The sequence below is a fragment of the Rhipicephalus microplus genome, chromosome 7 (assembly GCF_043290135.1).
Source record: "Rhipicephalus microplus isolate Deutch F79 chromosome 7, USDA_Rmic, whole genome shotgun sequence".
Classification (NCBI taxonomy): domain Eukaryota; kingdom Metazoa; phylum Arthropoda; class Arachnida; order Ixodida; family Ixodidae; genus Rhipicephalus; species Rhipicephalus microplus.
Genome location: NC_134706.1, coordinates 127,984,781 through 127,996,899, shown reverse-complemented (window position 1 = coordinate 127,996,899; position 12,119 = coordinate 127,984,781). Strand labels below are relative to the sequence as shown.

Here is a 12,119-nt window from a genome sequence, read left to right as displayed (position 1 = left end):
GGTAGCGGTATTCTAATGGTAAGGACCACGTTTCTCGCTTCGACATGAGACCTTACTTTCATGCTTGCAAATGACCGTAGCAAGAGTTTTGGTCTCGTTCCAGTATATATGTTCCCAGAGAATTGAAATAGGTGAATCGCTTGATCAGATGCGCGAAATGAAACGCGTGTTCAACATTTACGCGTATGGTTTTGCAAATAATAGAACTCAGAGTAACTTTGACACTTCAATAAATATCTCCGTGTGCGGAACGAATATTTCATCGCCAAGTACTTCCGCAGTTAGGCACGAAAAGGGTACTTCCGCAGTTAGGCACGAAAAGGTTAAGGACATAAAGCATGTTTAGTACCAAGCTACTATTGTCACGAAACCAAGATTTAACTGAACTGGTTGTAAGATAAGCAAGGTGCAAGCGTGTTTCGAAATCTCACCGTGGCTTTCGCAAATTTGCTATTTGCACGCTTCTTTTCATCTCGAAACGCCGCAGTGTACAACGCGATCAAGAAGAAGAGAGAAAGAATTTCTCAAAACGCCACGCACGGCTATAGAACCAAGCCGAATACGCTCCCGCCAACCCGACTGTGATATCCCTTATCTCGTGCCACCACCACGGCCACTTGTGGAACCAGTTTGTCCCGAAACAACACAACCAAATGACCATCAACTTTTGACCGCCCTCTGAGATGTGGTTGTGTTCCATGGCGCTATATAGGAAGACGTCGATGCCTTCGAACGCTGATTTCGGACGCTGCCACAGCCGAACTGCCATGCTATCCTGGACGCTTGTTGTATGCCTCGCAGTCGCCGCGTCGGCAGAATCTACGGAATCCGGTGAGTACCTACGAATTTGCAATCGTTAGTTATAGTATTCAAATTTTCGTTACCCCTTGTGGCTCTGGAAATGTAATGACTTTGGCGCGAGAGCTGCCAGAAACGACGAATGCACTCCCAATCAGGTCCTGCTTAAATGATGGCTATATCAAGGAAACCAGACGAAAAACTTTCGCTGTCCTTACTATATGCTGCACATTAGGACGGATACGATTGACAGCGTGGCTGACTGACAAAGTTTAACGAACACTCATTATGTGGGAATTTTATTGAAAAATTGGACAGCACTCAACGAAGCTGGCCAAATATTCAAAAGAAAATAATTTCTTTCTTCAAATGAAAAAAAATAGAGGGTAACACTTGATGTATATCTATGGAATAATAATTTCGACCTATGCACCTTTTTTCTTCAAATCTGCACATTGTTCGAATGTGTATTTAAAAAGACGGAGAACAAGAGACAATGCCTGTTCACTAGGCTAGCTGTTCTGATTCCTCCTCGTTTTCTCCTCCTTAACCTGCTTCCCGTCAGGCGAACTCCCGCCAGTGTCAAAGCGCCGTTGTTGCATTCTCACCTTCGACCACGCTGCGGCACTGCAAAGGGAGTTGGAGAATCAGCTCTGGAGGGTGTCATTGACTGCTCCGTGCTGACCTGTCTCGTCCACACAATGACTGGGCCTGATGAAATGCTGAAAATATATCTGCAGTGGTGGGAGGTGCTGGATGTATCAGGGTGATCTTTCTTGTGCATGCCACGATGAGTCTTGCTCAGGTGTCGAAATCTATGGCGGCCGGCATTGGCTGCGTCGTTGTGGCTGCTGGTCTCAGACGCGCTGGAATCTGGCATGTGTAACTGCCAATGGTGACTCAGGAGAACGTCATAGGATGGGCTGTCATGGTCGTAGGTCTCGCTGGCGACTGTCATGCTGCTTGTGCGGCGAAGGCATATGTGATTGTAGTCGCCGTATAAATTTGAGCTGGTCGAGCAGGTAGTAACGCAGCTCATTATCTCTCAGTATTGTTTTCGTCAGGCTCTACAATGAGCTGAAGGTCCTCGAAAAGTTGCATGAATTCGAGCTGTAATAATCAGCCGCGTCATCAGCAGGAACCCTGGGTGTTACCGGCAGGTTGTCGATGGAGATCATTCTAACTTTCACTGACGCCACGGTTGCATTTACAAACATATCACATCAACAATGGCGAGCATTCGATGGCTCTGGAGACAGTTTCAGTAGCCCATCGAATGCCATGGCTGGTGGTTCCAGTACAGGCTTCTTCAGAGTGCATGACAGTACGTCAAGAGGCACTTAAATTGTCAGTGTTGCCTGTGCGCTTGTGAATACACGGATCGATGTCATGAACTCTTGCTCTTTCGGCTGTTCACGAAAGGTTTACGTGTCAGGACCAGAGGAGGTAGTGACTGCATTTTCCCACAAATTGCTGGTCTTGGAAGGCGCGTCGCCAACAGCTCTTGCTTGAAGTTGGTCGTGGTCTGTAGTGATGATCCTGCCAATGGTATCATAGCGCAACAAGAGCTTTGTGGCGGGGAACATTTGTCGCAGCCGGTGTTGGTGTCTCCCGCGAAGTCTTCTGCGATGCCCGCAGCCCATGGGCTTTACGGCACAACTGTACCGCCGAAGTGGTTACTCATCGCAGTTTCCATTCGCGGTAGAGAGTGGATCAGCGATGATAGGGTCTAAATCATTCGAAAGGGGACAAAAAAGACTTGTCAGTGCGGAACACCATTCAGGTCATGTTTGTTGCCTGATGCTTTCGTAGGCATGCCATTTTTCGCTGCATCGCGAACGTGGTCGATGGCCACCCCCAATTTCTGCTGTTATGTCCAGACATGACAGTTTCTCAGCGAGTGGATGGTAATGATCCAAAGGAATACGTCTTCCTGGATACTTTGAAACTCGGGTAATTCCCATGCAGCAACTGACCGTAAAGTGGTTTGGCAGGATCCCGAAGTTTCTGGGCCAAGACAGGGTTCATTCCTTGGCTCGTAGAGATGTCGTCCGCGTGACTTCTGTGGGGTGGTTGCGCTAAGAACACGGCGATCTCGAGGCGGGCTCCAAGGGAAATGTGGAGGCTCCGGTACTCACGGAGGCAGTACAGGACCCAGAGTTAGAAGACGCCAAGCGGCCTAGTTGGCGTGATAGGCGCGTGGCGGCACGGATGATCTGCGCTGTATCATCAGCGTAGCCTTGCTGAAAGCCCTTGGCGGTGGCCCCAGAATATGTCGTCGTCGAGCCATCAATGCAGTGGCGATTTCTTTGATCGTGGAAGTGTGGTCAACACGATGAATGGGAGTGCTGGTATAAGGATCTCGGGCCACCGAGAAGGCCTAGACGCCGTCGCTGAACTGGACTTTCTGCGACTCAAGCTTGCTAATTCCATATCCCAGGAAGCATGCACGACGTCGCTTGACTGGCAGCTCCAAGAGTAGCGTTAATTTAAAGGCTAATTTCAGCGATTTTATACCATGCCAGGTTGCTACTATGTTCCTGAGACACTCTTACCACGAGCCCAATAACTGAAATGCACAGCACATTCTGATATTAATATTATTAAGCAAGAAGGCGCAATACCAAAACTGAAAGACAACCAAGCTGACTGCCTACGTATGACATAATATTTGGTAAGAACCAGAAGTCATATACTGCTCCCGCCGGCGCGGAGTATGTCAACTGTGAAACTCGGGACGAGCGGACACTCGGAGCAGAGGCGAGCGCGCTGAGCTGAGCCGACCAAACACCAAAAAAGAAGGGAGGAAGCTTTTCTGTAACAAACACAGCCACCGTCACCTTCTGGAAATGGCAGTGGTGCCATCGGCTGCGTCACTTCGGTTGGAATGCCAAACATAACGTCACAAATACTCTGTTGACAATAATTCTGACAAGCCGGTGAGCATTTCCAGCAATCTTTGAAATTTATTTGCAAACAATCTGCGCATCTCTCAAGCATGACATAAATGACAGAAATTTGCAAAGTAACGTACCCAGTGAATTTACCTGACATCTATTGACGCCAAAAAATTGCATGAGCTGGCCCTTAAGGCTTCGTTATCGGTGGTTGTCCCATTGTAATGAACTAGAGAGAGAACAAGAGACAACGCTTGTTCACTAGGTTGGCTGTTCTTATTCTGCCTCGTTTTCTTCTTCTTCGTTTGCGTGGCGCTAGTCGAGCTCGCGCCAGAGCCAAAGCGCCACTCTTGATTCCTTACAATTGTTGCATTGTTACATGAAAGTCTCATCTGGCCCTGATTTCATTATTCAGAACCTTGTAAATGAGCACCAAGACCCGCTATTTCCGTAGGTGTTTCTGTGAGCATTGATAACATTCTTGGGACGACTCAACAGCTAAACGTTCCGGCACTTCCTTGTAAGCAATTGCGCAGCATTCAAAGCTCCCGCTTTTTTCATCTGATTTCCTATGCGCCACACTCTTTAAATAGCGTTTCGTATATTGCGCTCAGAATATCTTTTTCACACAGATGGATTATTCAGTTACGTGCTGTCTTCTAATAACTTAACAATCTAAATATAAATATAGGTAAACATGTCTCGAATAAACAGTAGTAATATTACCCAAGGTTTCATGTTCCAAAACGATATGATTATGAGCGACGCCTCACTGAAGGCCTCCGAAAATTTCATCAGTCCGGTGTTCTTGAAAGGGCTCAGTACACGAGCCTCTACCATTTCCGCTCCTACAAATTGCGATCGCGACGGCCGGGATCAAACCCGCGACCTTCGCGTGAATCGTAAAAATCAAAAGAATACGGACCAAGCCGACGCAGCATATCGGAAGCTTCTGGAAACACGACATATTCTTCGCTAAAAGATCCATGTGGTTCATTATGGCTGTCAATATTGTGCACTTTCAAAAATGATGGTTCTGGGCACTCCAATCGCCAACATGGTGTAGGGTTTCTTCTGGTGAAGATTGTTCACCGGTTCTTGATATGAAATTTTACAGCTAGCTAAGAAGGCGGTGTCATTACCTTTAAGTCAGGCCTTTCTGTTATGTTGTATAGATGCATGATATTTCCAATTAGTAACTATTTCAGTGCTTTTCAAGCAGGGGAAAAACATAAATTTTTCTGTACCGGCTGATGAGATCACAGGTGATGTATGTACTTATATTTTGGTAACCATGGATAGTTAGTTTCACTGGTGCGCGCTCCAGTCACTTAGAGATTTTACAAAACATGGCCAGTTATCAATATAACTCTGAGTGTACTCGGGGCATGCAAATAGAGTCATACTTCGCAAAGTATCAGGATACTTACGTTTGCTCTCACTTCGTTGCAGATGGACTGGCCTGCAACGAAACCATAGTGCAGCAACTCAATGAAATCGGCCAAAGAATTGGATCGTTCCTGCCGGACCCTTGGCTTCTATCATCGCAGTCCAGTGGCAGCCGCAAGGGCAAAGGTTCTCTGCTCGGCTGGGGCCTGGTGTCTGGACTTTCGTGGTCAAAAGCAGAACCACCACTCGATAACTGCGGTTCTCAGCTTGTCATCAAAGTGCCTCTGCAAGGACTGGCTCGGCTGGCACTACCCTTCGCTTCGACGCCATTGTACTTCCAGGGTGCAGCTGCGGTCACGGCAAACGTAAGAATCACATTGATAGAGTGGTGTTGACTATAAAGAGGACAAAAAGTTACGTGGACATTTTCGCACTCACCGAATAGACAGGAACGCCGACTCCACTTCCCTTTTCTTCTCAGCAGATGTATTCTTCATGCCTCACCACACTCATAAAGTTTTCAGTCCCTAATGTGGCTGTGCATAGCCTACAGCTTTAGAGAGTCATGTCACAATGTTTTGCGCAGCCTTCGTGACCGGCCCACTGTCGACCAAGCCACAATATCGTCTGATGATGTCCTCATGTGATGATGATATTTTTCGTCACTTGGGTGGGCTCCCTGGGGACACGCCGACGCCGGACGTTTTACAATTTTCACGTTTGATGAGGCATGCTCAAGTGGCCTGTTCAAGTGATGTGACATGTTGACGTTTGACAATGTCTTCAAGTGGCAGTGCTTACTGCCCATTCTCTACAAACTATTTAAAGAAATAATAGCAAATAGAAATAGGGTGACTCTAGAGTTCAATTAACTAAAGGAGCAAGCAGGATTTCGTGCTGGCTACCCTAGAAATGCACGGAGTACAACCAACCCCTTCATAGGTTACGAGAATCGGTTTGACTACGTCGATACATCAGCAGTAATGCAGGAACTACTGAATCAGGGCATCGTCATACCCTACATTAGGATACTGTAAGAAATCTACAGTGGATCCTCAGCCACCGTAGTTCTCTATAAGGAAAGCGACAGAATCCCAACACAGAAAGGTATAAAGCAAGGAGACTCTCAAAGCTATTCACCGCGTGTTTACAGGAGGCTTTCATTGCCCTAGATTGGTAACAGTTAGGGAAAAACTGTAATGAAGAGTGTCTTAGTAACCTGTGGTCCGCTGGTGACATAGCCTTGATGAGTAACTCAGAAGACAAATTACAGCTCATGATTACTGAACTAAACACGGACAGCAGAAGAGTAGGTCTGAAAACTATTCTACACAAAACTAAAGTGATGTGCAACAGTCTAGGCATAAAACAGCGCGCAATTGCGATAGGTTGGGAGACACCGTAAGTTGTAAAGAAATATGTCTACTTAAGATAGGTAGTAACCGTGGAGCCGAACCATGAGAGTGAAATAACTGGAACAATAAGATTGAAGTGAATCACATTCGGCAAGCACTCTCAAATCATGAATAGCAATATACCACTAACCCTCACGAGAAAGCTATATAACAGCTACCTAATACCGGTACTTGTCTACGGAGCAGAATCCAGGAGGCTTGTAAGGAGTGTTCAGCTTAAATTGAGGACAACGCAGTAAACGACGGAAGGAAAAATGACAGGTGTAACCTCAAGAGGCAAGAAGAGAGCACACTGGGTCAGGGAACAAACTAGGATCAGGGAACAAACTAGATAAAAAAGTGGGTTATTAGTTGAAATCAACAAGAAGAAATTTTTATGGGCCGGGCACAGAGCGCGTAGGCGGGATAGACGCTGGTCATGAAGTGTAACTGGTTGGATTTCCGGAGAAAGCCAACACACGAAGGGGAGACGATAATCGGGTTAGCCGAGGAGATTAAAAACTTCGCAGGTATAACTTTGCAGCAGAAAGGACAAGACCGGGCTGATTGGCGAAACATGGGAGAAGCTTTTGCCATGCAGCGCGCTTAGCCAGGCTGATGATAATGATGCTGATGATTGTAATGCTCTACCATTGATAGTTTGCAGGAGCTTCGAATGATTTTTGCTGTCGCACGTACTACTGTGAGTGACGTCATAGCCCTGATGTCTATTAGAGGAGGCACGTCAGAGTACAGATAACTATGTAGGGTCATTCCTTGTGCTACGTAATAGCCTCCATCTTGTGGCCCGCACCCGTGAGACGATGGGCAAATGACCTTTAGTTTGAACTTGATCCCTTTCTGTGTGCATAGTGTGGTGAATTTCGGAGGCACTATCATGAGCGCCCAGTGTATGTATTGCGCTTGTCATTTCAAAACGTTCTAAACAGGTGGGAGTTCCTTCAAGGAACGTGGGTTTGATGTGCTAGCTCGTAAGACTTTACTTGTATACTTTAAACTGCACTGGGGATGAGACACAACCATAGCAGATGGCAGGGTCTGAATTCGTGATGTCTTCTTCTGCGCTGGTGTCTGGCGCAAATCACATGCTAAGTAGTGAAAATATATTGCTAGCATTATTCGTAAAGTAATCAGAATTTTGTTAAGTGAAATCTTCAAATGACTCATCACACGTGTTTATAAAGGCTCGATATTCCTAATGTAGAGAACCTTTTACGTTTGCCAAAAAGAACACCAAGGAAGAAGGCCCTACAGTCACCCCAGTCAACCCCAAACTGTTGAGCGCTCTTGACGGGTAACACAGACGTGTATTTCCTTCAGAGCTTAGGGCAGATGACGTATTGTCTACCACGCCACATAATCTAAAGAAACGCTCAGCTCTTCTTGCTGCTATAATCTCAACCAAAATACTAGCAGGCCTTGTTTCTTTTTCGTCGCCCTTATTGTAACACCTAACGTCCCTCTAATTACCGTCACTTCCAGGATCGTTGCGCAAATGTCGGCTTTCTTTAATCCTTGTGGTTTTCATCAAAAAATTGAGCCACCTATTTTAAGATCTTGACAGTGCACTGATGTTGTTTTGTTATTTCACGACATCGACCATGCGCTTACCTACATTTCCGCCTCGCAGCTCACGTTTCCTGGACCACGTGTTACGGGGCTGTCCGTGGAGGAGGTGAAGCTGACAGACTTGGCCCTCAAGAAAGGAGTCAAGGAAGGAGACCGAGTCGGAGATTTTCTCCTACAGGTGAACTACAACTTCTAATATAGTGCTAGTTTTGAATAATGATTGGAGTGAAATAGTTAAGTAAATTCCAAACAAATATTCACGCTGAGCTAACCACCTTCAAGTTGACCTTTAAAAAGTGTCTTTTGAGTCTTGCACTAACGTGAGAGCTTATATGAAGTGGATTGCAACAACTATACTCATTTTCGTCAGGGCATAAGCTAGAGAGTAACAGGTCCTCCCACGTCTGAACAACGGCTTTTAGCGTAATATTGCCGTGTAAATGCATATGCCGGGTGGCCGAAATCATAAAAATTAGTGCATGATTGATTGGTCTCTTGCGCTGCACACGAGCTCAACATTGTTTGGCAATACTTCGCGTGAGCACTCTATCAAAGGTAAAGCTCGGAAGCTTCACCTTGCGTTTTTGTTACAGTTTATGGGTTTTGGTAGTGTGATAAAGATGAATGAGCCACTATTCATTAAAGATGGGGTTTTTCATATAAAGTTTTGATAGGATTTTTGTTTAGGAAATTACATGTTCAGCCACTGCCGTATCCTCTATGCCCTTGAATCAGGAGCAAGCACTAATGTGGCACAATAAAAATTTGACGTATAAGTAAGTCCTGTATCCGGTGATACATTAGAAACATGGATTGTTTTATACTAGGCGCACTCATTCAGCCTTCTATTGATACCATGAGAACATGCCCAATATGTAGTTTCTTGGGATAGTTCTCATGTTGTGCTGCCACTACTTGAATTTCAACACTGTTACTATGCAACATTCATCAACTGAATTGACACATTGCTTTATTCGTGGCCCTCAATTTCATTACATTAAAATTGAGTTGTTAGACAGCGCTCGCACTGCGTTCTTCTCTTCTTGTGCTCCGTCGTTATTGTACAGATTATTTCTAGAACATGCATCATATCCCACTCGGCCACCTCTCTACAATAGAACCTTATTATTTCCTTGTGCTACTGTTGCTTAAACAGAAGCTGTCAGCAGATATTGAAGTGAACAAGATGATTCGTTGCATCTCAATGCTTCTTTTCTATAGTCAGTGTTCTCTTGCTGCATAGCCTACGCTTTAATCTTGTAACATCAAAGTGTGCGAATGGAGATTCCCGTTCGCAAACTTTTGCAAGACTCTTATAACACATTTTGGGCTTGTTTTACTGAGACCACTGCATTGAGACCCTACAAGTGAGCAAGAAACATGTTACGCACATTTATAGTGTGTCACATCTTAACCTAGAAATGTCATCTTAGCTAATGTATTATTTTTGATCCCCGATACGGTAATGATGCCGAGTGTATGACCTTAAATACAGATACGAAAACGTGCCGATGTAAGACCTTTTATAATGAAATACAAACACAGCTAGTCTCTTTCAGAAGGATTGATAAACATGGCGCATGCTTACTGGATATCACTCAATACGTCTTTTCCACTTTGTAGCTTTTACTTGGTTCAAACGATATCCGATCGCACCAGATTCAATGCAGTTTTAAAAAAGAGTTTCTGCTTCTGCATTTCAACTGTTTTACAATAGTTTGATTCTTCAGTACAGCAGATATTCCTTAGTGTTTTAATAGGGGAGCATTAGCACCAGCAACGCCATTTTGGTTTTAGACAAGCCAGTGGTGCTGAAGCAGGCAACCCTGCTTTCGGCCACATAATTTCATTACACTTAATTGTTAATTTTTTCTGAGCAGAGCTAAGCTTTCGTGTACGAGAAACTCGTCACTATCTCTTCGAAACAGTAAGCTAAAAAGACGAGCTTTAGGGACACATATTACATTGATGGAATTTTTATTTTTTGGTTCAAGTCAAGCATGGAATTAGAGCGAGCCTAATTAAGCTGCACGCAAAGTCACTCACTCTGAAGGAGAGAGCAAGAACACATTTATGAACGAAAGGGGGGGAAGGTCCTTCATTCCAAAAACCCTCGAGAATTATGTCATACTTGCTCGGAAAAGAAAACATGAAGTTAACAATTTTTGCGCAATTTCCCGAAAGAATTATCTTGCCGACAAAACCAAATCACTCCTTCTTCGGAATGCATTTTGGTTGGTCCTTCCATTTCTTATCACAGAACATACCCCTACGAGCTCTCCACGAGAACATGCAATTGTCGCTAGCATGTATAACACCAACAAAATTCTCTACTGTTTTGTTTTATTTCTTTTTTCTCAATTTTCAGGTAACCAGCCGTGTGGTAGACCGAAGCATTCGTGAACAACTACCTCGACTGCTCCTTGTTGCACTGGCGCCACAATCACCCCTGGTGCTCGAACGACGCCTGCTGGTGTATTGAACTCTGGCTGTGCTATCGGTTGTGTCGATTGTTGTCTCCAAATGGCGGGGAAAATGCAGGCATCAACGAAAATTGACCAAGCAAGAGGCTGTACTTGTTACACACTGCGTAACTGGTGAACTCTATTAGGCAAAGTGGTCCGTGGTAGCTTCCATGGATTCAAATCATTCACAAAACTTCGAAAATACCATGAACTTTATTGCATCGACTCGGAAAAAACAATATTGCATCAACGAAAGAAATAAAAAAAATCCATCGCAGGCGTTCTGCCACAGTTTACGTGTTGTTATTAACATGCCTTGAGGTTTCGATCTCACAATGCAGTGATTTGGTGAGTGGTCGGGGAAAAAACGAGTAGAGTCCAATGAGGAAGCACAATTATTATTGTACATCTTGTAAGATGACGTTCTGAGTGCCATACTACAGTTTGGTGATTCTTACAAGGTAATAGACATTATATACTTAATTGGGAAAGCAACCAGTCACAGTTAACGCACTATTTTTAGAGCGCAGCGCCTACGCACCCGTTCCTGCCTTGAAGGGCGTCACGGTTGTCGTTGTAAACGATAGCATGATCGAGGACGAAAGAGAGCGAAATAAAGACTCGCATAAGGAGTTTTCTCAACTAAGGGCCTACAATGACTTATGCATGCTATTATGACAGCATGCTTTTCACGCACGGGCATGAGGAATTAAGTTCACCTGCCAGGAAACTGCGTGGTTGAAGCGAAACATTGTGTGTGGAACACTCCAGCGGACTTTCAAGGACCCCTTATAGTCCGGTGAAGCGTTCACATCAGAAAGCATCGGTGTAAGTGGGTGCACGCCATGGGCTCCCCACGTTATGTTGACGTGAAAGCCGAGCATTCTATACTCCCACTCGCGCCGCGCCACGTTGCCGCCCGGCTTGCACATTTTCTCAGATTATTGCAAACCAAAATGAGTTAAAGGGTGGCGCATAGCTGTCGAAATTGGGCAGAATCGTTATTGTCGCAATTTTTTTTCTACGATGTGTTTGAAATCAGACACACGCAGTTTCGTAAATGTTGATAGAAACAACGACAACGTCAAAATATCATTTTTCACTCACACGACATCTGGCCACTTGGCGTAGTGTATATGTCGTATTTTTAATCTTAATAACTTGCTTCAACTATAATAAAAGGATTCTAAATTTATCAGCCGTATTTGCACCTTTTTCCTCCACTTTTGCAACCTCTTTCTTTATAGGGACTGTGAAGCTATGATAAAACTCTCCAGACGCTTTACTCAGAGCAGTGAAATCATTTACATTCATTTTACACAGCAGTAAACAGGTGACCCAGGCAATAATGGTTCAGGCTTTGTGTGCCACTACCTCTTTTGTGGTATTCTTGCACGCCAGTGATCAGAAAAATTTGTTCGGATTTGCGAAGGTTATGGCGTGCCCTACATTTATTGTTTTAAACACAGTCATCGTAAAATAATGCTAAACTCTAATTGAAGCACTTGTTAAGCAGTTTGCGGCGCAAGCTCACCTAAAACAAGTATTCTGGAAACACTTTTACATAGAATTTTTTGCGAAAGTTA

At 44.6% G+C, this 12,119-nt stretch overlaps 1 protein-coding gene across 1 annotated transcript; it reads left to right on the top strand.

The window, feature by feature from the left end:
- Nucleotides 1–550: 550 nt before the first annotated feature.
- LOC142767072 (uncharacterized) lies at nt 551–10,824 on the top strand. Its single transcript, XM_075868288.1, has 4 exons — nt 551–831; nt 5,148–5,449; nt 8,130–8,246; nt 10,437–10,824. Exons 1-4 carry the CDS (start codon nt 684–686, stop codon nt 10,548–10,550), a joined length of 681 nt encoding a protein of 226 aa, XP_075724403.1. The 5' UTR covers nt 551–683; the 3' UTR covers nt 10,551–10,824.
- The last annotated feature ends 1,295 nt before the right edge of the window (nt 10,825–12,119 follow it).